The sequence below is a fragment of the Megascapheus bottae genome, chromosome 8, assembly GCF_031878675.1.
Source record: "Megascapheus bottae isolate mThoBot1 chromosome 8, mThoBot2.hap1, whole genome shotgun sequence".
Taxonomy (NCBI): Eukaryota; Metazoa; Chordata; class Mammalia; order Rodentia; family Geomyidae; genus Megascapheus; species Megascapheus bottae.
In genome coordinates, this window is record NC_143516.1 from 38,774,964 (window position 1) to 38,802,895 (window position 27,932).

The 27,932-nt window shown below is 41.0% G+C and overlaps 1 protein-coding gene across 1 annotated transcript in view; it reads right to left on the reverse strand.

Annotated features, from left to right (window-relative positions):
* The window catches only part of LOC150059829 (uncharacterized), a 156,383-nt gene that overhangs the window by 88,178 nt on the left and 40,273 nt on the right, over positions 1-27,932 (reverse strand). Inside the window, exons 15-21 of the mRNA XM_090338323.1 lie at positions 25,110-25,302; positions 22,828-22,955; positions 16,756-16,956; positions 14,968-15,089; positions 10,893-11,121; positions 6,569-6,771; positions 2,915-3,070 (exon numbers count right to left, since the gene is read on the reverse strand). Coding sequence (XP_090194449.1) covers positions 2,915-3,070; positions 6,569-6,771; positions 10,893-11,121; positions 14,968-15,089; positions 16,756-16,956; positions 22,828-22,955; positions 25,110-25,302 — 1,232 coding nt within the window. The remainder of the gene's footprint in view (positions 1-2,914; positions 3,071-6,568; positions 6,772-10,892; positions 11,122-14,967; positions 15,090-16,755; positions 16,957-22,827; positions 22,956-25,109; positions 25,303-27,932) is intronic.

Below are 27,932 nucleotides of genomic sequence, written 5' to 3' on the forward strand. Positions count from 1 at the left end.
AATGCTGTCTAATTCTTGCTCTCTCTATGATTCCAGCAGTCATTCACACATTTTTTACAGTCAGGTTCCAATCTTGGAACATAGTCCTCCATCCAATGATGAGACTTTGTCAAGTAATTTTGTTTCTTCACTTACCAATGGCAGTATTATCCACTGTAGGACAGTGGAAAGTAAGAATTGCTTGTGCTTTCCAACGGAAGTCACTGTATTTACATATGTTGTCACCTGACAGTCCTGAGTAATAACTTTATAGCAAATAAATAATAACTTAAGACTCCAGTTCTCTGGATCCCTGGTGAATTCAAAAGGCTCTTTTGTTTTACAACATCTCTGGGAGGATTAATCACTATTTGATCAAAGCACAGTTCATTTAGACAGCTGGTGCTGACGGATGAATTCTGTCTGAACCAAGGTAAGTCATACTTTTACAGCAGAATAAAATACCCACTGCAGAGGGAGGTTCTCCATGAGCCAGGATCCAACTTGACTGCCAGTTGGAGACCCAGACTCATATGAGGCCCAACCATATTTGTTGCCCTGGCTTCTGTGACACATCTCTCCATCCTTGTCATGCACTGGGCTTTTGGTCTGGCTAGTGTGACAGGATAAGCAAAGGACACTGGTTTCTAGGGGACTCTTAGGCAATGTCTGGAGACACCTTCAGTTGTTAGGCTCGAGCACCCATGACGGTGGACAGGGATGGAGCTATTGGCATCTATGGGTAGAAGCCAGGAATTCTGCTACATAGCTGCCAAAGGGTTGTCACCCCCCCCCCCAACAACAAAGACTTGTAGACCATCGAGTTGTTCTAGAGCCAAAGCTGGGAAGCCTGGGGATATTTTATTCTGTCACCCTAGTGATCAGGGGTGGGCAGGTAGGACGACAGACAGGAAATAATAAAGTAAAAGGAATTAAATATCAGGTGCTACACTTTCTGGGTACAGCTTGCCAGCACCCTGCTTCAGTATTATCCTTGAGTAATGGCTGAGGCTAATTCATGGCACTTTCCTTGCCAGAGGCCTCTTCCACATCTTAAAGTTGCACCTTCTCCCCAAATCTTCCAACTAGATTCCAAGGGCACCTTTTTAGTAAACCACTCCCTGTCTTCCAGTTCTTGAAATGCACTCCCATTTCTGGACATACACATGTCGCTAGCATAATAATTACACTCTACCCACAAAAGCATCTAAGATCTAGGAACTTGGTGCTGCTGATTGCTTAGCTGAGCTGCCTGCCCTCTGTTTGCTTTGCTTTAGCATTTGCTTCTGCTTCAATAAATTTTGCTCTGTTAAAACTCCTCTGTGTATCTACCTCTGAATTCTCTTTTTTCTTTCCTCCCCTCCTCCTCCTCCTCTTCCACTTCCTTCTCCTCCTCCTCCTCCCCCCTTTTGGTGTGTGCCATTACTGGAACTTGAACTCAGGGCCTAGCACTCTTGTTTAGCCTTTTTTGTTCAAGTCAGACACACTGTACCACTTGAGCCATACTCCTACTTCAGGCTTTCTGGTTAATTGGAGTCTTATGGCCCTTTCTGCCATATATGACTTCTAACCATGATCCTCAGATCTCAACCTCTTGAATAGCTGAGACTACAGGCATGAGCTACGAACACCCAAATTTGTTTTGAGACACTAAGAAGCTTTCCACCCACAACTGTGAAACTAATCCATTTCATTCCAGCCCATGCTCTTTGGATCCTTTAACCCTCTGAGTGAGTTATACTTTGAGCAGTGATGAACATTAGCAAAACAAAGGATGCTTTCCCTGGTAAGGGTTCCTTTGCTTCCCTTAGGGTGGAATAATCCTGGGAATGCCCAGGAATAGAGAGGTGGGACCCTCAGGAAGCAGGTGAGAAGTACACTTGGTGGGAAGGAAAGAAGAGGGATATGGAAGAAACTGCAAAGACTGACTGTTTTAGAAAAAAGAAAATTCCCTTTCTAGTAAGTTCAGGGTCAGCTGTTGGGCAATGATGTCTTTCCAGCAATGGGCTGAGCTGTGGGCTATGAGAGAGGTTTTCCTGGGGCTGGCCTCCAGTGAAGAGCCACCCAAAAGCCTAAAGATACAAGATGTTGCTTAGTCAGTAGATTTGTGTTCTAGGTTATATGTGAGGGGGGAAAAATGCCCAGAAGCCCTAAATGACTTCTTTCTGATCTCAAAGCAAGTGGGAGATGGAATCTGAGCTTTGGATCCATGGTTCTTCTCCCATCAGACCCACCCTTGTTCCCTCTACTCTCTGGAAACTTATTCTCCTTGAGAAGTAGCAGAGCCAGTGATGTTTCCATTTCACAAAGTTTTTGTATTCTTAAATCTGCTTATCCCTCTTAAGGGCTTATTTTCGTATTGGAAAAAAAAAGAAAAAGAAAAAATAGATTCATGGCACACAGAATACAAGGGAAAGAGAACTTAAAAATGCAATTACAGGAGCTGGGAGTTTGGCCTAGTGGTAGAGTGCTTGCCTAGCATGCACAAAGGCCCGGGTTCAATTCCTCAGTATCACATACATAGAAAAATCCGGAAGTGGTGCTGAGGCTCAAGTGGTAGAGCTGTAGCCTTGAGAAAGTCCAAGGACAATGCTCAGGCCCTGAGCTCAAGCCCAGGACTGGCAAAAATTTAAAAAAAAAAATTTAAAAAATGGCCGGGAATTTGGCCTAGTGGTTAAAGTGCTTGCCTAGCATGCACGAAGACCCGGGTTCGATTCCTCGGTATCCCATATATAGAAAAAGCTGGAAGTGGTGCTGAGGCTCAAGTGGTAGAGTTCTAGCCTTGAGAAAGTCCAAGGACAGTGCTCAGGCCCTGAGCTCAAGCCCAGGACTGGCAAAAAAAAAATTTACACTGGTGTGTTCAAAAGTGACAGAAATGACACTGATTTCTTACTCTACCACTATTTTCATTTTAACCCCTCCCCTCAAGCCTCACCTGTCTACACGACCATTGTCCTCCAGCACAGAGGTTACAAACACAGGAGATAGTTGATCCACATTGTCTTTGTGTGATGCAAACTCAAAGTGAACAGGCCTCAGATACAAGTGGAATTCTTCAAAACCCATTTCCCATGCCAATTCCTTATAAATCCTAAAAGAAAAGAAGAAAAAAAAGGCAAAGACATTTGTTGGTGTTTTCTCCTCAAATTAAACAGTAAGAAAATCAAAACAGATGAATACATACAGAAGCAAAGTCAAACAAAAGTAAGCCCAATACTATGTGAAACAAGTGAACCACAAAATATCAAGGATATTTGGAGCCCAGCTGGCAGGCTGATTTTAAAATAAAAAGAGACTTACCAAGACAAGAGTATAGAAAAAACAAATTATTAGGATATTAGTAGAAGAGATATAGCAGGCAGCTCACTAGCCATAGAAACATAACAGTGTACAATCAGGCCCAGGAGAGGACCTTAGGTCTTTGATTGGGTAGTCCTTGTTTTATGGACCCTATTGATTGGCTGTCTCTCCCACATGATTTGAATTTTGCACATGGGAATAGCCTTCTGTTTTTCTGTGTTCCATCTGACCCATTTCTTCTCTTGACTTGATTCCTCATTTCTTCTGGACCTTGGTATTTTTCTGTGCTCCCTGTCACTTTCAATGAAGTCTTCTTTGCATAAAAGTCTTGTGTCCTGCTCTCCTATGTTAGTTACAGACTGGAAGATAGTTACAGTAGAAGGTGATGTGCTTAGGCACTGTCCTCTCTCATTACCTTCTGGTTGGCATCTGACCTCAGAGTTTTCGATGTTGTCTTCCACATAAGCTTCATTGGCTTTGCTTTAGAGTTCTTCACAGAAGGCCTCTCTGCACTCCCTGAAGAATGTCTTTAATCTATGATCTCCATGCTCTTGCTACCATAATCACTATTTCTCAGTCTTCTTTTAGGTTTCCTTTTCCTTATGTCAAATTCTGGTGTTTCCCAGGTTTGTAGACTTGGTTTTCTTTGGATCTCCTACATCCTCTCCTGAGGGAATTCATTCACCCCAAGGGTATAAAAACATACCTTCATGCAGGAACCTGAAACTCTCATCCTTGTCCTGACTTACCTCTGAGTTCTAGTCTCAAATTTCTATGGCTGACAGATGTTCCTCTGGCAGTTTAGTCTTGTGTGCCTACCATCCTTTTCCCTATGCCTTGCATTCTTATTCTAACCCAACTGACATACTGAGAAGCTGGCACATTAAGGGTGAATTCAATTGGCACCTGTGTTACTTTGCTTGAGATGTCAGAATGTATAAGAGAAAAACACAGTGTTCAGTGGATCAAACAACAAAGATTGATTATCTCACAGTTCTGAGAGATGGAAGAAAGACCAAGGTTGACTCTTTCTAAGAGTTGTGAGGGAGCCTTTATTCCAGACATTTCTTCCTCTATGGCCATTTTCTCCCTGAGAGCTTAAGAGACTTGTGGTGTCTTCACATGTTTTTGTTGTTGTTTGGGGTGTGTGTGTGTGTGTGTGTGTGTGTGTGTGTGTATGTGTGTGTGTGATGGGGCTTGAACTGGGGCCTGGGCGTTGTCCCTGAGCTCTTCAGCTCAAGGCTACTGCCCTACCCTTGAGCCAAGCCCCACTTCCCATTTTCTAGAGGTTAATTGGAGATAAGAGTCTCAGGTCCTTTTGTGCCTGGGCTGGCTTTGAACCTTGATCCTCAGATCTCAGCCTCTTGAGCAGCTAGAATTACAGGTGTGCATCACCATGCCTGGCACGGTAGATAGATAGATAGATAGATAGATAGATAGATAGATAGATAGATAGATAGAGATTTTTTTTAAATAAAGACACCAGTCACATTAAAGGCCATCCTAAAACCTTATCTTACATTGTACCCTGAGGTACATGGGACTCATTCTTGAATATATGAACTTTAGAGGGATGTAGTTTAAGTCAATTCAGAACATTTCCTCTTCTATTAAACTTTCCTTGATCCACTTAGAACAAATACTTCCTTTTCAGTACTCCTGAAGGGTTTTGTTCAGATGAGTAGAAAAACAGCATTATAGTGTATAATAGGTAACTGCATATTAATTACCAAGGCTAGGATCATTAATTTCAGAGGTAATATCTGAGAAGCAATAATACTTTCACAATTGTCCAAATGCTGCTTTTACTACTTTTTAGTTAGATGATTTTGCATACATTACTTGACTTTTCCTGAGCCTCTATTGCCTTGATGATAAAGTGTTTCTATATCATAGAGACACTTAGAGAATTAAATGAAGTGATGCATAAAGTCTTCATAAAGATTCTGGTCACCGCAGGACCTTGATAATGGTTAGTGACAACTGGACTTGCCATGTTTTCAGGGCTTCTCATGGTGACTGTAACACAAGAGCACTACTACATGTTTGCAGCCTCTTGTTCCATATTTTTTTTGCTAGTGAAACATGTCCATTTGAAGTCTTACCCTCACCTCGCACAACTAAAATATTACTATTTCCTCCTTCCCTCTCTCATCTTCCCTTCTTCATCTCCATTTCTCCCCATTTCTCTCTTTCTCCTGTGTGTATACATGCAAGAACAATGTTCTATGTCATTCCCCTGTCTGCCATGGATGTCTCGACAGATGTGAGTTTATTGACCTTGGACTATTTCGTTTGTCATGGGGCTTGAACTCAGAGCCTGAGCACTATCCCTAAGCTTTTTTGCTCAAGGTTAGTGTTCTACCACTTTTAAGTCACTGTGTTCTTCCAATTTCCTGGTGGTTAATTGGAGCTAAGCGTCTCATGGACTTTCCTGCCTGAGTTGGCTTTGAACGGTGATCCTCAGATCTCAGACTCTTTAGAAGTCAGGCTTAGAGGCATGTCCAAAATTAGTAGACTCAAGACTCTGGTCTTTATAAATCACCCATTCTCAAGTATTCTATGATAGCAGTACAGATGGACTAATATACCAGATCATGGGATATTGTAAGAAACAGGAATAAAACTTTTGCATTCAGGGAATGTAGGCTATCAGGAAAACACTTGTAAACCAAGCACTAGAGAGGTTGAAGTAGAAAGTCTGTAAGTTCCAGGCCAAGCTGAGCTATTGGAAAACCCTGGCTCAAAAAATCCCAGACATGGAACAAAAAATAAAAATACCTGCCCCTTCCCCAAGCCAACAACAACAATGGTGCAGGAGTGGTGACATTTGCATGTACACGTACACCCAGGTCCTAAGAGATGGAGATCAGAAGATTGCAGTTTTGAAGCTAGCCTGAGGGGGCAGGAAGAGAAGCAATATTTAGACTATGTCAAAATCAAATCCAAGCCCATCTTAAGGGTACACTCCTGTAGTTGGGAGATATTGATAGAAGCAAAAAAGGCTTCAGGGACCAAGTGGTAGAACATCCAGGAGGACTTGAGTTCAAACCCAGTACTATCAGAAAAGAAAAACGAAAGGACATATGCAAATTGGAAGGTGATGGACGAAGGATGCAGCCCTGATCAGAGTAGTGAAGAGAGAAGGCAGACGGAGGGTGCTGAGCTCCAGGGCCAGTGAAGGGCCAGCCTTGAAGGCTTGCATGTAGCAGACCTGGGCTCTGTCATCTGATTCCCCTCTCTTGCCCTAGTCAAGGAGTTCTAGCCTGCTCCTTCATCCCCAACTGACCGAGCCAAGTGAGCACTCTCCACACTCATCTCTATGAGCCGGTGGCGAATGGTTAGGAGTTCCAGAAGTTTGGAGAATGTCTCCAGGAGCAGCACATGGAAATTGTGGCCTTGTTTGTGTCCATCCTCCATGGCAGACTTGAGTGCAAGCAGACCTAGCTCCTCCACCAGAAAGGGGTCGTCCATCACTTTAGCTGAAAACAGCTGAAAAAAAAAAACAAGTCATAAAACACACACACACACACACACACACACACACACACACACACACCCTTCACATCTGAATATCTATCTATCTATCTATCTATCTATCTATCTATCTATCTATCCATCCATCCATCTATCTTTCTATCTATAGCATCTGTCAGAGGGACAGATCTAGATTCAGATGTCCTGTGCTACTTACTAGATACTAACATGGAAGAATTGCCTAGCAGGCTCCAGAGGGTTAGGTGAGCCAAACCATGCAAATACTTGCTTTCAGTCTCATAAATGTTTTGAGCTTAAATAAATGACAAAAATGATGTGACTAGAAATAGATGTCCCTGATTTTTTAATAGTGGTGGTTAGTAGTAAGAATTTTTAAATAAACACCTCTAATTGCAGATTCAATCTTTTAAAAGATTTCTGTATTCATAACAGTATTGCTAACTCATTGTCCTTTCTATCCTAACCCTTTCTACCAGATCCTCATGCAGGGGATATCACAGACACTATTATTCCCCTCAGCAATGAGGAAGGTAAGACAGAAGTTATAAAACTTGAACTCGGAGTCTCTTGCTTTTTTTTTTTTATTATTCAAGGCTGATATTCTACTCCTTGAACTGCATATATCTTTTAGCTAGTTGCTAATTAATTAATGATAAGAGTTTCTTAAATTTATTTTCCTGCACTGGTTTCAAACTATAACCTTAGATCTCAGCTACCTGCGTAGTAAAGCAGTCTTTAAGCTTTCCAAGGCCACAAGTAGTACCAACAGTAAATTGAACTCAGTTCTGAGGTCAGTACTTTCCAGAACATTCACTGCCTTTCCAGGACTCCTTTACTCCCAGCTGACCCAGGTAAAGTAACCACGTGTCCATTATCACCCTCCTGCCTGGTCAGTGCCTCTGCACTAACAACTTTGTTGTCTTCTAATTGTACCACCCCCAGAAAAACAGGCCTTCTACCTGCCATGTCCATTTGAAGTCTTACCCTCACCTCGCACAACTACATATTACTATTTCCTCCTTCCCTCTTTCATCTTCCCTTCTTCATCTCCATTTCTCCCCATTTCTCTCTTTCTCCTGTAGGTAGCTGTCAAAGAATGTAATTGCCAGACTCTTTAAAGTCCTTTCTCATAAAAACAAAAAGAGATATGAAATTCCTGCATGTCTTCTGAGGGTATTTTCTGACCCAATATCAAATACTAATCTGAATATTTAGCATTTCTAAATCCAAACTTGAACACATTTCAAAAATAATAATTGAAATTGTAGCATCAATAGAAGACTATACAAGTAGTTCAGACATTTTTACATTTTTTTCCAGTCCTTCTTGGGGCCCTGAAATTCTCTTATAAAATGTAAAAGTAGGGGGCCAGGAGTTTGGCCTAGTGGTAGAGTGCTTGCCTAGCATGCACAGAGGCCCAGGTTCAATTCTTTGGTACCACATATATAGAAAAAAGCTGGAAGTGGTGCTGAGGCTCAAATGGTAGAGAAAGTTCAAGGACAGTTCTCAGGCCCTGGACTGGCAAAAAAAAAAAAAGAATGTAAGAGAATTTCAGATAGATTAAAAAAATATGGCACCGTAAGACAATGTGAAAAGAATTTTCAGGAAAAGGAAGTAGGATAGATGTTTGGTAATTTGGGGAAAATTTACTATTGATTTGTGCGTTACGTACCATATGCATATATATACATCCCAGTGAAATAGTAAAGGAATTAAATATTTTAAAAATTAAATGATCCTTAAAATTAGAGTGAAATAACACAAATAAGAAACATCTGGAGGAAGATCCTACATTTAGAAGGGTAGAAGAAATCATAAGGGAAATGGTCAACAGATCTTGACTATAAACAAATGTAGAAAATATTTGCAGAAAATGTGACAGACAAAAAAGCTAAAGCTTTTATTTAAGAAAAATTCATAGGAGTAAATAAGAATGATATTAGGATTCCAACAGACAAATGAATAAAGGTCAAAAAAACAAAATTCAGAAAAATTATAGGTGTTAACAAAACATTTGCAAACATAATTGCATTAAGTGGCAAGGAAGTATAAGTTAAGCACATAATGCTACCTTTTATGGGCATGCATATATATGTGTGTATTTATGCGCATACGCATACTATGAGTATGCTTATGCATTCTTTAAATTCACCTAACACTGCAAGCCACAAAAGAACCAGTTCTCTTATACACCTGTGGTGGCATTCTAAGTTGGCAGAACTCTTTCAAAAAGTAATATGCCAGTAAGTATGCAAGATTTAAATTTTATTTCAACCATTCTGCTTCCAAGAATTTAGCTGGGCACTGCTGGCTCATGCCTGTAATTCTACCTACTTAGGAGGGTGAGATCTGAGGATCGTGGTTCAAAGCCAGTCTAGGCAGGAAAGTCTTATCTCCAATTAACCACCAGAAAATCAGAAGTGGTGCTGTGGCTCAAAGCAATAAAGCATTAGCCTTGAGCTGAAGAGCTCAGGGACAACGCCCAGGCCCAGAGTTTGAGCTCCAAGACCAAAAAAAAAAAAAAAAAATTCTCAGAACGAATCAATTCAACATATGGAAGTATCTGTAAGTATGATGATGTACCTTTTATCTTATTTCTTTATTTACTTATTTTGCCAGAACTCAGGGTCTGAGCACTGTCCGTGGACTTTTTCTCAAGCCTAGAGCTCTACCACTTGAGTCACAGCACCACTTTCAGCTTTTTCCTTATGTATGTAGTATCAAGGAATCAAACCCGGATTTTCGTGCATGCTAGGCAAGCACTCTACCGCTAGGCCAAACACCTGGCCCCTATCGTTTTTAGTAGTAATAAAAAATGGAAACAATTTGGATAGCCAGCAGAAGCGAACTGGCTAGGGAAGTTATATGACTCATTGTGTAAGGGCATGAAAGTGAGTATAAAGACCTTAGTTTGTAATGTGGGAAAATATATAGTGTAATACTAAATGAGAAAAAGAAAACAATGCATAAAAATATGTTTAAAGTCCACATGTGAAAACGTAAAATATAAAAAATAATAATAGAGCCGGGTGGGTGGCTCACGCCTATAATCCTAGCTACTTAGGAGGCTGAGATTTGAGGATCAAGGTTCAAAGCCAGCCTGGGCTCAAAAGGACCTGAGACTCTTATCTCCAGTTAACCTCTAGAAAATGGGAAGTAGGGCTTAGCTCAAGGATAGGGCAGTAGCCTTGAGCTGAAGAGTTCAGGGACGGTGCCCAGGCCAACTTCAAGCCCCAAGACCCACAAAAAAATAATAATAGTGAACTTGAGTGGTTTTAGATAGGTTACCTTTTGTTCTGTTTTTTTTTTTTTGCATAAAATTTTTCTGTAGTTTCATATTATATGAATCAATTTTTAATTAACTTACAACTAAATCAAATGTCGTTTGGGCAGGAGTAAGAGTTCCAAGGTAAACTTAAGGAGTAAATCGTTTTGGCAGCAGCCCTTGAAAACTCCTGTCACACAACGTGTCCACAAAGTAAGGCCAATTTGGAAGTTCAGCCTAAACCTTAACAGAAGCTCAGAGAGCCTCCAAAGAAAAAAGAAAGAGAATTAAATAGAATACTGGATCTATAAATCATTAGGCTTGTTTGGACCATTGGGAATTAGAGGAAAGGTAGACAGAATCTCTTGAATTTACCACCACTGACTTCACAAATATACACATAATTGTACAAAAAGGAAAGTGAGGCTCAGAGACGCTGAGATATTTGCTCAGAGTCACACAACAAGTTAATGGTAGGTAACTCCTAACTCAAAGTTCTCTCCCCTCCACCAGAGTGTGATTCAAGCCAAAAAGAGCAAATCGTAAAAAGAGACTTAGAAGAAAATGCATACATTTTAGCTAAATGTTCATTGTTAAAAGATAAATAATAATAACAATACCTATATATTCACTCTATTAATTAAAATTATTGTAGCATCCTTATAAACTAGAAATGCTAACCAAAATATGTCACATCAAAATATTGGTGAGGCTAGGGTTATGTTTTGTTTCTGGCTAAACAAAGGAGAGAGCCGAAGAGAAAAACATAACTGAACAGTATCATCTGCCAGGAAACACTCTCTTTGTCCTCTTTGCTGAGGACCCAAATGCACCTGTAGAAAGAACCTACATCTTTCTGGAGCTGTGTGCTGTACCAGGTCTCAGGATTGGTTGGGTGGAGCCACAGGTCGAGGGCCAGCTGCAGGATGTGTCGTTCCAGCCAGGCCAGGCCACTTGGTGACGTGGGCCTGCAGGCATGGCTGGCTTCTCTGAACAGGTGCTCAAGGGCCGTGGGGAGGAGCCCAGCCAGACCAAGAGATGGGTGGAACTCCAGCAGATAAATGTTTTTCAAAGCTTGACTAGAAAGGGAGGCAAAACAAATAATAATGCTAAACAAGAAGAAATGCAATCTGCTTCTGAAGATAATTGAATCTTTACATTTGAAAGACCAATAATACAACTTCTTATAGGCCTAGCATTATAAACGGATAGCTTCGAGGGTGGTCAGAGGTCATGTAGGGTCGTGGCTGGCTTACAAAATGGAAAGAAGTGCTGCAAGTGTGGCCTAGTGGTAGAGAGCTTGCCTAGCATGCATGAAGCCCTGGGTTCAATTCCTTAGTATCATATACACAGAAAAGGCCAGAAATGATGTTGTGGCTCAAGTAGTAGAGCTCTAGCCTTATGAAAACTCAAGGACAGAGAAAGCTCATAGCCTTAAGTTCAAGCCTCAAGACTGGCAAAAAAAAAATCCAAAATAGAAAGAAATCAGTGTATAGACTAAAAACCCAGTAAAAACCAAACTATAGTTGGGCACTGGTGGCTCACACCTGAAATGGTAGCTACTCAGGAGGCTGAGATCTGAGGATCATGGTTCAAAGCCAGACTGATCAGGAAAGTCCATGAGACTCTTTATCTGCAACTAACTACTAGAAAAATCAGAAGTGGTGCTGTGGCTCAAAGTGGTAGAACTCAGGGACAGTGCCCAGGCCCTGAGTGAAAGCCCTACAAATGATATAAAAAATAAAGGAGGACCAGGAACATAGCCTATGCATAAAGCCATGAGTTCGATTCCTTGGTACCACATACACAGAAAAAGCCAGAAGTGGTGCTATAGCTCAAGTGGCAGAGTTCCAGCCTTGAGCAAAATGTGTCCAATGACAGTACCCAGGCCTTGAGTTCAAGCCCCAGGACTGGAAAAAAAAAATACAAATAAAATAAAATAAAGGAAATAATAAAACTATATTGACAATGGTTACTAATTCACTAGCTGCAATCTACCTAAATATCTAAGGAGGAAACAAAGCTTAAAATAACTGTGATTAAGTCAGGTGCTAGGGGCTCACGCCTGTATGCTTTGCTCTCCAGGAAGCTGTGATCTGAGGATTGCAGTTCAAAGCCAGCCTGGTCCAATAAGACTCTTATCACCAATTAACCACAAAAAGCTGAAAGTGGAGGTGTGGTTCACATGGTAGAATGCCAGCCTTGCGTGGAAAAGGCCAAGTAAAAGTGTAAATCTTCCCCCCCTCCAAAAAAATAACAATGATTAGATACAAATTCTTATTTCTAATAAAGTGAAATCACTTTCAAAGTTTTCTTGTGTCTGGTTCTCCCCTGGGTGTTTCTTCTTTTTCCCACCAACACTTGTTAGTAGACAAAGATAATTTTAAAGTTCTGTATGCAAGAGCTCAAATCTTCCTATTTGAAATAAAGGGGGTTGTATTTTAACATGTTTTTGTTCCTATATTAGGATTTGTATAGGGCCTAGTGTTCTTACCTTTTTGCCCAAGATTGGCATACTACCACTTGAGCCAAATATCCACTTCTGGCTTTTTTGCTTGCTTATTGTAGATAAGAGTCTTTCAGATTTGGGTGCCTGGGCTGGCTTGAAACCTGGATTCTCAGCCCTTAGTCACTTGAGCACCTATGAATCCAAGCTTGAGCTACAGGTACCCAGCTAGAATGTTATATCATAGAAATGAATGAAGCCAGAAACAATAATGCTTGGCTGTGACTTACTTCTAGGGTCTTTCTATAACTGCATGGAACTGGAAAGAATAAATATTTCTCCTTAAATATATAAAAGTGAGGTTCTGCTTATTTGTGAATCTTAAAACGAAATGCCAAGGGCTGGGAGCGTTGCCTTGAATGCATGAAACCCTGGGTTCAATTCCTTGGTACCACAGCACCAAGTGGCTGAGGCTCAAGTGATAGAGCACTAGCCTTGAGAAAGCCCAAGGACAGTGCCCAGGTCCTGAGCTCAAGCCCCAGGACTGGCAAAATAAATAAAAAAATAAATAGATAAAGTCTGGAAAGTAATTCTCATCAAGGACATAACATTTATAGTTGAGACTGTGCTGACCAGTTTTACTCCCTCTGTAATCTTAGACTGTTCTGCCAAAACCATTTCTTGAGGGGCCGGGAGTTTGGCCTAGTGGTTGAGTGCTTGCCTAGTATGCACAAAGACCCAGGTTCGATTCCTCGGTACCACATGCATAGAAAAAAATCCAGAAGTGGTGCTGTGGCTCAAGTGGTAGAGCTCTAGCCTTGATCAAAACTCAAGAACAGTGCTCAGGCCCTGAGTCTAAGCCCAGGACTGGCAAAAAAAAAATTCCTGAATAGCAGCCATTTGCCATAGCACACTGCACACACAGCTGATGTCTCAAGTTCATTACAGTAAACAAATCCGTTCTGAGAAAGGTCTATGGCCAAAATGCAGAGCTTTGCATGTAGAATTTCTAGGTTCCTTTTGCAAGAAATGAGGTTAGAGTCTCTGCTACTAACTCCCATGCAATCCTGTCTACCTTCCAGATGACCCAGTCAATAACCCTTGCCTGCACTGGTGGCTCATGTCTGCAATCTTAGGTACTCAGGAAGCTCAGAGCTGAGGATCATAGTTTGAACATAGCCTGAACTAGAAAATTTGTGAAACTTTTATCTCAAATTAACCACCAAAAAGCCAAAATTGGAGTTGTCATTCAAGCAGAACAGTACCAGCCTTGGGGGAAAAAAAACTAAGCAAAGGAGTTAGGCCCTTTGCTTTGGCTAAAGGATAGTGGCCAAGCCCTGAGTTCAAGTTCCAGAATCCTCACACAAACAACAACAACAACAAAAACAAACAAAGGAACCCCAAGATTATACCATAACCCAACACAGCAGTTTCTTACGTAAAGTTTGCCTTTACTGCTGGACTTAAGACCACACAGAACCCAGGGCCAGGGCATGGCTTAGTATAAATGTGTGATCATGTCAGATGTTGAAAGGAATTAGACAATTTCTCTACCCACTTGGACACAACAAAGAGGTCTTGACCTGGGGCTTGTCATCTGTGTCCTGGTTCCCTGTACTCTGAAAGGCAGAGCCAGAATAGGAAAGGCAGTAATCCTGTCGAGGGGGGGAGAGGGGTGACAAAGTGTATCATTAAGCAAATGCCTTCTCTGACTGTCTCAGGAAGTCGAATTCTGCTCTTTGAATGGGTAAGGTCACAAGACCAATCTTTAATCATCTCTTTAGAAATATTTATTAGAAAAAATTCCTTCCCTAAGATACTTTTAAGTGTATTTATGTTTTTAGATATTGGACTTCCATGCCTTTTAATAACAACTGTTTTTTTTTAATCCCCCTAGGACTTTAACGGGGTGATGATTCTATAGCAAATGTCATGCCTAAATTCCAGACACCTTTTTTTTTGCTGTTATTTATGAAGCAAGCAGAGATTCAATATTTGAGGGAATCTTTCCCCTGTGGTTAAACATTTTTTATTGTTGTTATAGAGGTGATGTAGAGAGTGATTACAGTTACCTAAGTAAGGAGCACGTTAACTTTGGGAACAATGTCGCCCCAAATCTCCCTCTCTCCTAGTTTTTCCCTCCTGTCTCTAGCCACAAGTTTTATAGTTCATTTTCAACATACTGTCTAGTGAGTACCATTGCTGTATTTGTTAACCCTTTGTCCCTCCATCTCTGTGCCATCTTACACTCCCACAGACAAATAAATGAGCAAATGTGACAAAAAAATATAAGAAAATGAAAACCACACCAAAGACAAAACCCCTTGCTTCTGTTTCCTGAAGTTCATTTCATTCCCTGTGGCTCTTACAGAAACATGTATCACCTCTCCAATCCTTGAGAGGCATATTACAGGGTAGTATTTTGACGTAAATACCCTTCCGATTAACTATGGACTGTTTGACTACAACACCAACTTACGAGCTGTTGTTGATGGAAATGAGTTGCTTGCAAATTATGTTAAGGGGAAGTCCAAATGTATTCCGCTCATCTGAGTATTCTTCCCGCCAGAGCCTCTGGACATACTCCCGCTGATGCTCTATCTGAAAATGTAGCATAGGCATTCAAGTGAGGGCATTATGAGTTATGAGCCTTGACAGAAGGAAGTCACCCCTTTTTTCTTTTTAATCACTCAGCTCATTTTCACCCAGACATTGTTGTGAAGACTTGTTTCTATGAAACGTGCAGCCTGAGCCAAGGGTCAGTCAAGGAAAGCGAAGACAACCCAATTTAAGGAGGAAAAAAAAAACTTCTTTTCCTCTCCAATAATTAGAGCAGGGAAAAAAATATCCAGCCAGGCAGCAACATCTTCTGTCTCCTGCTTGCTTCATGCCTAGCATTTCTCTAGAGAACATACAATGCTGTCATTTCTTTTAGTGCCTCAAAATAGTCCCTAAATATTGTTTTATTTTTAGCATGTGTGCTTGTGCATGTGTGTTGGTACTGGGGCTCATACTCATGGTCTGAGTACTGTCCCTTAGCTTGCTTTCTTTCTTTTTCTTTTTTTTGCCACTCCTGGGCACTGTCCTTGGACTTTCTCAAGGCTAGCACTCTGCCACATGAGTCTCTGTACCACTTCCGGCTTTTTTCTATGTATGTGGTACCAAGGAATCGAACCCAGGTATTCGTGCATGCTAGGCAAGCACTCTATCACTAGGCCAAACTCCTGGCCTGTCCCTTAGCTTTCTTATTCAAGGCTGGCACTTTGCCTCTATTTCTAGTTTTTTGGTGGTTAATTGGAGATAAGTGTTGCATGGACTTTCCTGCCCAGACTGTCTTTGAACTGTGATCCTCAAAACTCAGCCTTTTCTAAGTAGCTAGAATTGTAGGCATGGACCACCAAGCGCCTGGCATAAAAGCTTTTGAAATACATTGAAGTCCCAGAAGATGTAGCACTGGTTCTTTCTTCACAAGTGATAAATTGCCTCACCGAATCAGAGCTGAGGTTATCAATTCCTTGTGGCCCTCTAACTCTAATTACAGTGGAATCCTTTTGAGATGGTAGTTCTGATGGGAACTCAGCAATGCAAATGGGCTTACAGAGGAACGGGCTGCCAGTGTAGTGATGCACACACATAGTCCCAGCTATTCCAGAGACAGAGGCAGGAAGATCTTGAATTCAAGGCCAGCTTGAACAAAGTTAGAAAGAACCTTTTACAAAAACAAAGTACAAAAACAAAGGACTGAGCACATGGCGCCAGTGGGAAAGTGCTTAAAAAGCATGAGATCTTGAGATCAAATCTCAGTACTACGAAAATACAAACTACAAGAAAAAAGAGGGCTCAGGGTTTGGCTCAACAGGTAAAGCATTTGCCTGGCATGCATGAGGCTTTGGGCTCAATTCCCAGTATCACACGCACACACACATAAAAAAAAAAAATGCTGCTTAGAAAGCCCAGATTCCAGGGGCCTGGAGTGTGGCCTAGTGGTAGAATGCATGTCTACTGCGCACTAAGCCTTGGGTTCGATTCCGTGGTACCACATACACAGAAAACGCTGGAACTGGTGCTGTGGCTCAAGTGGTAGGGTGCTAGCCTTGAGAAAGCTCCAGGACAGTGCCCAGGCCCTGAGTTCAAGCCTCAGAAACTTGGCAAAAAGGAAAAAGAAAAGAAAATCCAGATGCAGGTTCACCAATGAGAGAACAGCATTTTCATGTCTGGAGCATGTCATTTGTCCTCTTTTCCATCGCCTTCTTAAAGCCTGACTTACCTGGTGGTTGAGGATGCCCCTCACCAGCTGCAGGTGGAGCCTCAGGCAGGTACATTCGTCTTGGTAGGCCTTAATGAAATAAGGGTGGCCAAGATCAAACTTGGGGCGCCGGTGCATAATGTCAGTCATCACTTGTGCTAAGGCTAACCTCTGCTCCGGGTCCAGTGTGTGCTGGTAGGCTTCGAAGTAACTATCGAGGAGCTAAAAAGGAAGGACTAGTCAGGAAACAGGAAAAGCAGCCCTGGGCTCCAACAGGGAGATGGGAGGCCCCACTCTGGCTTTGGCAAGCCTGGAGCTCCTCAGCCCTGAACTACCACCACTGGTGAGTAGCCCTGGTGGGAGCAGAGGTAGCACAAATACCAGTTGGTGCAGTCAGTAAATTCACAAACTCAGGAGGGTGAGGAAAAGAGCACACACTTTGGAGCCAGAAGAACTGTGCTTGAGTTTGACCTGCTTCTGTCTCCTTGTCCTCTGTTCTCCACTACTAAAAGGGGACTATATAACTAATGGCACAATTTTGCAATTTTGCTCCAATAAGACAATGCATTCCAAGATGCCTTCAGCACGTGTTTACCAGACCTAGAAATCCACAAGTCTTTCTTTTGTCCAGTTACTTCTCCACAATTTATCACTCTTATTAAAATGGTCTATATGAGCTCCTCAGCCATTCCTAGACAACATTTTTGTCTTTTGTCAGATTAATTTTGGGGAGCTAGGAACTGAATCTAGCAGGTAGAGGAGGAAGCTTTCCCTTCTGTAGGAGAATTAAATACTTGAGAATGAATAGTATATAGTATATAAGGAATCAAACACTACTCTTTTAAGAGATACCCTTTATCTGAAGGCCCAATGCTAAGTCTGGAGGCAAGAGAGTAGACACTTTATTTATCAGTTGGATTTATAGGATGCTTTTTGGGTCATCTATCTAAGATCAACCTTAGTAATGAAAGGAAAATATCAGAGGAAGCTAAAAGTTTCTGCCACAGAAGGCAATCCACAAGTTAGAAGCTCACATCGTAGTATAGTAGAGCAGGAAGTAAGGGGAAATAGTAATCACTTTGACTTGAAGTGCTCTCCAGGGAAAGCAAAACAAGCAGAGTGATCTAAATTACCTGCTTCATCCACTGAGCTCAACTCTGGACTCACATTCAATTCTTACATGAGGTAAAAAGGATGTTACTCAGTAGCCCCAGGGGGGGATTAAGAAAGAAATAATTACTTCCCTGATCCATTCTAGACAGAACGGAACCCATGTGGCTGAGCCAGGGCACCCCCAGAAGCTGGCTTTATAGTATTTACACTTCCTTGACCTGTTTTTGGACAATGAGCCTAATTATTTGGCTATCTGGAAGAAGTTCATGAGTAGCATATGTGGGGAGAGGGGGGTGATCAAAATCTATTGATGCCAGATTGTAGAGGTGAATGCTAAATCACATGCTCATTGTTGTTGACAGAGTTGAAAGATTTAGCAAATAAAAATAGGAGACAAGTCAGGGGTGGTGGCTCACACCTGTAATTGTAGCTACTCAGGAGGCTGAGATCTGAGGATAGAGATTGAAAGCTAGCCTGGGCACTGCAGTCTGTTAGACTCTTATCTCCAATTAATCACTAGAAAACCGGAAATGGTGCTTTGGCTCAAGGGGTAGGGCAGTAGCCTTGAATTGAAGAGCTCAGGGACAATACCCAGGCCCAGAGTTCAAGCCCCACAACTGACGAAAAAACCAACAAAAAATAAAAAACAAACAAACAAAAAACCCCACTATAACCCCAGCTACTCTGGAAATGGAGGCAGGAGGATCACAAGTTTTAGTCTAGCTGTGGAACAGTTAGTGAGACCCTATCTCAAGAACATCCAATCAAATTTGAATTTCAGATAAAAAATGAATAATTTCTTTGTATATGTCCTCTTTACTATAATATCTTATATGTCACCACAGCTGTTGAGAAAAAAAATGTGTTCTCGTTTTAAATCAATAAGACTTTTCCAAGTTTGGGGGTTAACTTTGAGAAGTCTCAGCTGGACCCTTGCAAAATTTTATTATGAATTCTTTCCCAACAGGGGTGGGATAGATCTTTCTGCTGCAAGTTTTTATGTATTATGTGTTTGCTAACTGGCCCATATCCATTTAAACTCTGGGCTGCTATTTGTGTAAGAAGTCATCCTAGACTGTCAAATGTCACCCATGTGTGTCAAGGGCCAACTCTCAAGGCAAAATAATATGCCAAACACAGCAGTAGCAGGCAGAAAAACAGCAGAGAAAATAAGGAAATAGATAAAACAGATCATCTCAAACTTCCCTGTATTATTTTATTTTTTTATATTATGTCTAGGATTTAAAATCCTTTTTAAATGTGTTTCAGGTCAAATGAAAGTGAAGAATCTTAAAAATCACTGTTTGCCACAACTTGTCACACTATTTTATTTTTCTTTTCCAAGGAATGATGTATGAGGATCTTGTGACTACTGAATCCTAGAAGAATGACCTTTGTGGCTGTGGAGAGAAGACTTAGTAAAGGGCAGTGGGGGAGCTAGGACGGTGGATACCTGGCTACTTTGAGCTCTTTAATCCACTTAAATTGACATGGTTTCTAATTTTACACTTTTTCATACATAATATGACTTTTAAGAATTTAAAAGAATCCAATATGTTCAATAAGTTCTTTAGTTATGATACCAACATGTTTAACAATCAGAAACAGCTGAGGAAATTTGGCAGTGAAATCAGTACTGGGGAAAATCAATTGTACTTGGGATAGGAATCTGGCTTAGCTAAAGGCTCTTTGGACAGAATTTCTGACTTGCAAAGCCATATTTTATACTTTTGGCACAAAACCTTGTTTCTATAGAGAATTTATTCTCAAAGTTGAAAAAAGGAAGATATTTTAAACAATTGTTTTAAATTAAAATAGTTTCATTTACTCTAGAAAGAACGAGTGATCTTTACACAGACTAGAGATACTAATTTTCTCTCCTCTCAGCCCTTCTATTCTTCTATTGCCTGGGGCCTCCTTAGGCCTAAATATCCAAGAGGGGGAAAAGAGGAAAGAGAGAGTGAGAATGTAGGAAGGGCAGGACTGTTTAAAATTCATACCTTACTGGACACCAGTGGTCCACACCTATAATCATAGCTACTCAAGAGGCTGAGATCTGGCCAGCCAGGACCAACAAATTCAAGAGACTCTTATCGCCAATTAACTCCTTCCCCCCCCAAAAAAAAACCTGAAGCAAAGGTATGGCTCCAGAGGTAGAGTACGAGCTTTGGTTATGTGCTAAACTTCATAATTCTCAGGCCCTTCATGATTTATAACGGAAACACAGTGCTACCTTATGTTCTACCATGCCTTTACATATTGGCACTGTCTACTTAAGATTCTAACTGGTCATTCCATATGGAGCCTGCCTGACTTTGTGTAAATAATCTTTTTCTTTGACAGACAATACCTATTCATCTTTTAATAGCAAGATTAAATATCTGTGGACTTCTAGCATTTTCTCCACTCTGACAGTCCCCAGTCAATCCAAATGTTTCTCTTCACTGAAATCTATGTGCCTCTCTCTGAAGGTACCTCAGCTCTCAATGACTGTTCACCAGTGAAGTATATTTACAGATTAGAGATTGGATGAATTTATAGATTATGAGTTTCTTATCATTTCTCAGTTATTTATTTGGTGCTAGTCCTTGGACTTGAACTCAGGACTTTATGGTCTTGCTTAGCTTTTTCACCCAAGAATGGCCTGGATCATTTAAGGCACACCCCTAATGATTAATTAGAGATAGGAGCCTCTAACTTGTCTGCCCTGGTTGGCTTCAAACTGTGATCCTTAGATCTCAATCTCCTGAGTAGATAGGATTACAGGTATGAGCAACTTGTAGCTGGCATTTCTCAGCCTTTTGACTATGACCAAGTATAGATAAACTTTTTAAAGCTAAGGATCATTTTATTTCTTATTTATCTGCATGTCCCCAATGCCTGGAACAGTATGTGACAGAGTAATATTTAATGTTTGTTGAAAAAGGCTAAAAATAGTGATTATTGTTAGGACTAATAATTCATGGACACAAAGAGCAGTACCCCTGCAGCATTTTATCTTTCATTATAATTTTTTTGGCCAGTCCTGGGACTTGAACTCAGGGTCTGGGCACCGTCTCTGAGCTTCTTTTGCTCAAGGCTAGTGTTTTACAACTTGAGCCGCAGCACCACTTCTGACTTTTTCTGAGTAGTTTATTGCCGATAAAAGTCTCATGGCCTTCCTGCCTGGGCTCGCTTCAAACCACAATCCTCAGATCACAGCCTCCTGAGTAGCTAAGATTATAGCTGTGAGCAACTGGCACCCAGCTTCATGTATTATTGAGATATGAATTACTAATGATATAGATGGTGATTTTGTAATTTGCTGTTTCATTGCTTTAAACTCATCCTCATAATTTCCTGCACTCAGTACTCCTTGCCCACTATTTTCAACTACCCACAAGTAGCAGATATATATATATATATATATATAGAGAGAGAGAGAGAGAGAGAGAGAGAGAGAGAGAGACAGAGAGAGAGAGAGAGAGAGAGAGAGAGAGAGAGAGAGAGAGAGAGAGAGAGAGAGAGAGAGAGAGAGAGAGAGATTTTTTTGCCAGACCTAGAGCTTAAACTCAGGGCCTAAGCACTGTCCTTGGGCTTTCTCAAGGTTAGCATTGTACCATTTGAGCCACAACACCACTTCTAGCTTTTTTGTGTGTGTATGTAGTACTGAGGAATAGAACCCAGGGCTTTGTGCATACTAAACAGACACTGTATCACTAGGCCATGCTCCAGGCCCCTGAAGATACTTTTCTTGCCAGTTCTGGGGCTAGAACTCAAGGCCTGGGCACTGTCCTTGGACTTTCTTAAGGCTAGTGCTCTACCACTTGAGCCACAGCACCATTTCCAGCTTTTTTCTGTGTATGTGGTACCAAGGAATGGAACTCAGGGCTTCCTGCATGCTAGGTGAGCACTCTACCATTAAGCCACACTCCAGGTCCCCTGAAGATACTTTTAAAGATTTTTCCCAACTTCTGGATAATGCGCATTGATGAAATGATCATCCATTCTTATTAGAAGCATACACAAGCCCTGATTCAGTGCTGAGTACTGGTGGCTCATAGCTGCACTACTTGCTCCTTAGGAGGCTGAGATCTGAGGATTGTGGCCAGTAAAAAAGTTCATGAGACTCTTATCTCCAATAATAGGCAAAAAGCTACAGCTCAAGCGGTGGAATGCTAGCCTTGAGCAAAAAAAAGCTTAAGGACAGTGCCCAGATCTTGAATTCAAGCTTCAAGATAGGCACAAAAAAAGGAAAGAAGGAAAGAAGGTAGGAAGGAAGGAAGGAAGGAACGAACGAAGGAAGGAAGGAAGGAAAAAAGAGAAGAGTAGGGAGGTGTAAGTGGGAGAAAATGATGGAGGGAGTAATAATGTTTAAAAAGAAATGTACTCATTATCTTACTTCGGTGACTGCAACCCCCATGTTCATCACCTTTACAATAAGGATATAAAAAAAATAGAAAGAAAGAAGGAAGAAAGGAAGGAAGGAAGGGAGGGAGAAAGGGAGAACAAAGGCATAAATCGCATAACGAATTATTAATTATGCAAGGGAGAAGTAAAATGTATTATTTATAGCCTTGTAATTAGAGAGACCATTCAATTTTGTGTGTGTGTGTGTGTGTGTGTGTGTGTGTGTGTGTGTGTGTTTGTGATGGTGCTTGAACTGGGCACTGTCCCTGAGCTCTTTAGCTCAAAGCTACTGCCCTACCCTTGAGCCAAGCCCCACTTCCCATTTTCTAGACTTTATTTGGAGATAAGATTCTGAGGTCCTTTTGTGCCTGGGCTGGCTTTGAACCTTAATCCTCAGATCTCAGCCTCCTGAGTAGTTAGAATTACAGGCATGAGCCACTGCGCCCAGCTATTCAATTTTTTTTAATTTGCTTTGTGAAGAGCTTCTCCTAAAATCATATGAGGGTTTAGCAACAACAATAACAACAAACCCTAATAGGTTTGGTAAGAGTATTTTTTTAACAGATGGCTGTTTTCTGAAAAAAATAATACCTGGCGCTTGTTTTCTAGCAGAGCTTCTTCCCAAATCCATATATCATCCAGCATAGCAAACCTGTCCACACCCGCGTGGGCCCATCCCCACTGCTGGCTACTCTTCGTCTTGTTGCTGGTTTTGTGAGCTGGGAGAGAAAGGGAGAAATGATTAGAGACAGACCTGCCAAAGTAGCTGTTTCTGTTAGTGTGTGGCATTCACATTACAGGTCCCATTGCTGGAATTAAAAAAAAATTAACACCCCATTAGAAACGTAGGCCTGAATCAATACTTCAATGACTTCTTAGTCAACAAGTGTTTTTGTTTCCACTTTCTAATTTTAAACACTAATTTTTAGAAATAGCACCAAATTTCAGTAAGTATAAAATATATGCTAAAAGGCCCTCAAATTTTAACTTGCAAGGCAAAGGTTTACTGTGTTTTAAAATCATACAGTTCTCCTTTCTAGAAACAGGCCCTTGGTAAGTAAGCAAGTCTATTTCTCTTACCGTAAGTTAAATCCAAAACTTTCATACAAGTCTCCAAAATATTCCTCAATTATATTAGTTACTAACTAATATAATGAGATGAATCACTGTCATTATTAGTTGAAATAGTTTCCCATTATATTTAATGTCAGTTTTATTACTACCTTAAACTTTTTTTTTTTTTTGCCAGTCCTGGGGCTTGAACTCAGGGCCTGGGCACTGTCCTTGAGCATTTTTCCTCAAGGCTAGAGTTCTACCACTTGAGACACAGCACCACTTCTAGCTTTTTTTTTTCTATGTATATGGTACCAAGGACTCGAACCAGGGGGTCTTCATGCATGCTAAGCAAGCATTCTACCACTAGGCCAAACTCCCAGCCCACTACCTTAAACTTTTTTTTTTGCCTGTCCTGGGCCTTGAACTCAGGGCCTGGGCACTGTCCTTGGGCTTTCCCAAGGCTAGAGCTCTACCACTTGAGCCACAGCACCATTTCTGGCTTTTTTCTATGTATGTGATGCCGAGGAATCGAACCCTGGTCTTTGTCTATGCTAGGCAAGCACTCTACCATAGGCTAACTTCCCGGCCCCACTATCTTAAACTTTTAAGTGGCCTGTTTCAGAAGAAAATAGTAGAAGGCAAGCAGTGTTCAGGTGGTGAAGTGTGAGCTGAATAACTCTCAAGGATATGATGGGCATTTAGCAAGAGAAAGGTTTCAATCAGTAACTTTTCAGGTAGTGATTGGGAAATCATTTTACAGTGGATGATGATGCATTTACTAGCTCAGTTAAAATATGCCCATGTGATTAAGTGTGTTTCAATCAAATGAAAACCTTAGTAACTACAAATAGTTGCATGGTATCTTGCATTAAAATGACAAAAGAGAGCTGCATTGCCTATAGGATGGCCAGTGAAGATAAAGGCTAAGAGCTGAAAGGCCCTGGACTATTGGAGGCCATCCCTGCATGATTCAGATGTTAATAACTGTGCTATGACAGTACCTGGAGTTCACTCCCATATTAAATTAATTCTGTCTGGGATCTGAAGAGTTAGTTGTCAAACAGTCTTTGAGTAGCCTTTCATAATAATATGAACATGAATTATCCTTAATTACAACCTATACATATTATAAAATAACACAAACAGCAATAGTTTGCTGTTTCCCTTTATGTTTCCATGTGTCTAGAAATTCTTCCTAAGCTCCAATGAAATGTCATACAAATGCTATCTTATTATACCAAAAGAAATATTCTTCTAAACTTGGAAATGTAGATGCTAGTGCCAGAAAGAAAAGAAGACACAGATTATAGGTTTCTTGATTATCCCAAGCTCTTCCTCTGGGACTTGTCTGGCATTTTCCTAGCCAGCTCTTCTTGCATCCTGGCGGTTTCCTGTTAGAAACCCAAAAATATCTGCTTCTAAATTCAGTTTTCTCAAGGTCAGTTGTATGGAGGGAAAAAAAAAAAAGCCATTCATTTCATTGCTTGATTTGCTTTTTTTAGGGACTCAGTATCTTATTGGGTGATGCAAAGATGTCCCTGAGCCACAAATAGAGTCAAACCAAGAGCAGGAATTTCAAGTGCACCTTCCAAGGGTACTCATAGCCTTCTGTAGCAAGGGGACCGAGGCAATAACAGAGGCACATCTTTCTTAAAGTGAGCATGTATTGGGGGAAAGGAGTGGCATGTATTGGCTTAATTTTTAGGCACTATTGGATATGTATTTATCTGTCAGGATAGAGGGCATTCAGTATGGATGTTGGGCATTTTTGTTTGGCCAGTCAATTTAAAAAACAAAACAAAACCCAGACTCCTTACCTTTTTCTTTCTCGATGTAATAGCTAGCCACGAGCAGCAGCTCTGCTTCCAGTTCTTCCAGGTCCCGCAGGGCTTCATCATACATGACATGGACCCCGTGCTGGTCCTGGGTCTGGACACAGCCAGCTTCCATGCTGTAGGAATCCTCGTGGTTCTCCACTTCCAGGAATTCTGGGAATTGGACACCACAGGCCTGAGGAGAGAAAGCCAAACCCCGAAGTTCTTAGGAAAGGGACAGTTATATGTTACCAGTCTGAATGACCAGAGCAGCAGGCTGCACCTCCCGCACGGTGGGCTGTCAGCACAGAACTGCGAGTATTCTGAATATATTTATATATTCAGCTGGGTGCAATAAACTGTATATGGACAAGACTGTGGGCCATTCCCAAGACAGATAATAGCTGATTTGTTCATTTTTCTAAGTAATTAAAGAGCAATTGGAAAAGGGCCATCAATTGAGCTTAGTGGGAAAATTAGTCTTCGGAGTCAGAGTTTTGGGTTATCCAATCATGGGTGCCCTTATAAAAAGAGGGAAGTACGGAAGTAGACATTTAGGGGAAAAGTTTCTGTGAAGACAGAAGAAGAGATCAGGATGGTGCAGAAGTGGGTGAAGGAGTGGTAGGGACTGGCAAAGACAGGGCCCAGAGCTGAAAGAAGCCAAAAGAGAAGAGAAAGGTTTCTCTCTGGAGCCTTCAGAGGAAGCAGCATTCTCCAACACCCAGATTTTCTATCTAAGCTGGCGAGGCCAGACAATCATGAACTGAATCATCTGAAGCTTGTGAACAAAATAATTAATTCCCCCTCTCAGTTCTCTCAAGCTACACAAAATATCGAATCCAACCAAAATCACTCCAGGCAGGGCTTCAGGTCAGCTACTGCAACACTTCCATACTTCCTCTTTTATTTTTCTACAGTCATGTAGAAGTCCCTCTTTCTTAAGGTTTTGTGGTCTGGAGTGTTGATCCTTTAATATTATGTTTGAAGGAGTGGCAGGAAGAGGAGAGACCAATAATTATTGGTCTGAGTAAGAACTAATATAGCCTTTGGAATGATTCATATATGATTTAAGTTTGAATATTAATGGATTCCAAAACAACTATTTGCTTTAAAAAAAAGTGACTATATAAAAATTGGTTGCCTGTTGTTGATTTTCCTCCCTGGGGCTCTACCACTGCTCATTAATGTGAATTTTAGGCCTTTAGGAAATATAAAAAAATCTTACCTGACTATAATAGTGGTTAGGCCCAAGACCCAATCCAAGTTGTTTGGTAAATGACTTATTGTGTGTGTGTGTGTGTGTGTGTGTGTGTGTGTGTGTGTGTGTGTGTGTGTGTGCCTATGCGCCTGCACATACCAATCCTGGGGCTTGAGTACAGTCCCTGAGCTGTTTTGCTCAAGGCCATACATTTACCACTTCAGCCACAGCTTCACAACTAGCTTTTTGGTGGTTAATTAGAGATAAGAGTCTCATGGACTTTCCTGCCTCAGGGCTTGAGCACTGTCCTTGGGCTTTCTCAAGGTAAGAACTCTACCACTTGAGCCACAGTACCACTTCCAGCTTTTCTATGTATATGGTACTGAGGAATCAAACCCGGGTCTTCGTGCATGCTAAGCAAGCACTCTACCACTAAGCCAAATTCCCAGCCCCTAGCTCTGATCTTTTGAAAAGCAAATCCAGGTCATCTTTTAGTCTACTTTTTATCCTAGTCCAGAAGTTCTTATTATTTTATCTAATTGTTCTTCATTTGAAGAGCATGCTATAGTTCACAAAACACTTTCATGTATGAAACTTAAAACCATTCTGTCAGAGCAGATCTTTTCTCTTGTCAAACAAACATTTATTAGATTCCTACTATGTGAAAGACATATATCTAACTCTACTTTTTTTTTTTTGCCACCTGAATATCTATCAAGCACCTCAAGGTTTTCTGTGTCCTAGACTGAGATTCTACTCTTCCTCAGAAATCTGCTTAAACTTGTGTAGCACATTACTAAAGGCTCCAGGCAATGATGACACAAACATAAGTACTTGTGTATGTACACATACCTAAACAAGTTTGCACCACCAATGCCACATTTTAGTAAAGAATTGTGTCCCATCACTATCAAGGCTAAAACATTACTAAACAATAGGTACTTTGTAGCTTACAATAATAACAATCTTATGCGATCACCATTATGGATGTGGTCCATTCCTGACCAAAATGTAGTTATGTAACGCATGATTGTATATTTAGAATCTGACCATTTCTCACCCCACTGTTTTTTTGTGTGTGTGTGTGGTTTGTTTGTTTTTTTTTTTTCAGATACAGCCTCTTAACTAAACAGCATCTTCTGTTCGTTTCCACTACAGCAGCATGACAATTAAAAGTTTTGTTCAAAACTTTTTCTCCTCCAGCCCCAAGGTCCTCACACGAGTCCATAAACTTTTAGGTAAACAGCATCCCCCATCTCTCTATCCTCACTGCTTACCACTTTGCTCATTGTTTACCCTAGTCATAAACAAGTCTTCCATGTATCAAGTCTTCCATGTATCTTTAATTTACCAGACATCATTCTGCCTCAGGGTCTTTGCACTGGTTCTTCCTCTGTCTGGTAGTCTTCTTCCAGTCAGTCACCTGATTTGATTCCTAATTTTGTTCAGATGTTACTCAAAGAGTACTGGGCCTATAAGGCATTCACCATTGCCTTCTTAACAACAGCAATATCCCATCTCACTCTGGCCATTCTCAATTCTTCCTTACTCAGTCTTTTTCCACAGCACCTATTACCATTTTGCTTAGTCCCCAAATGCAATGGGCTGTTAAATCCTTGCTCACTCAG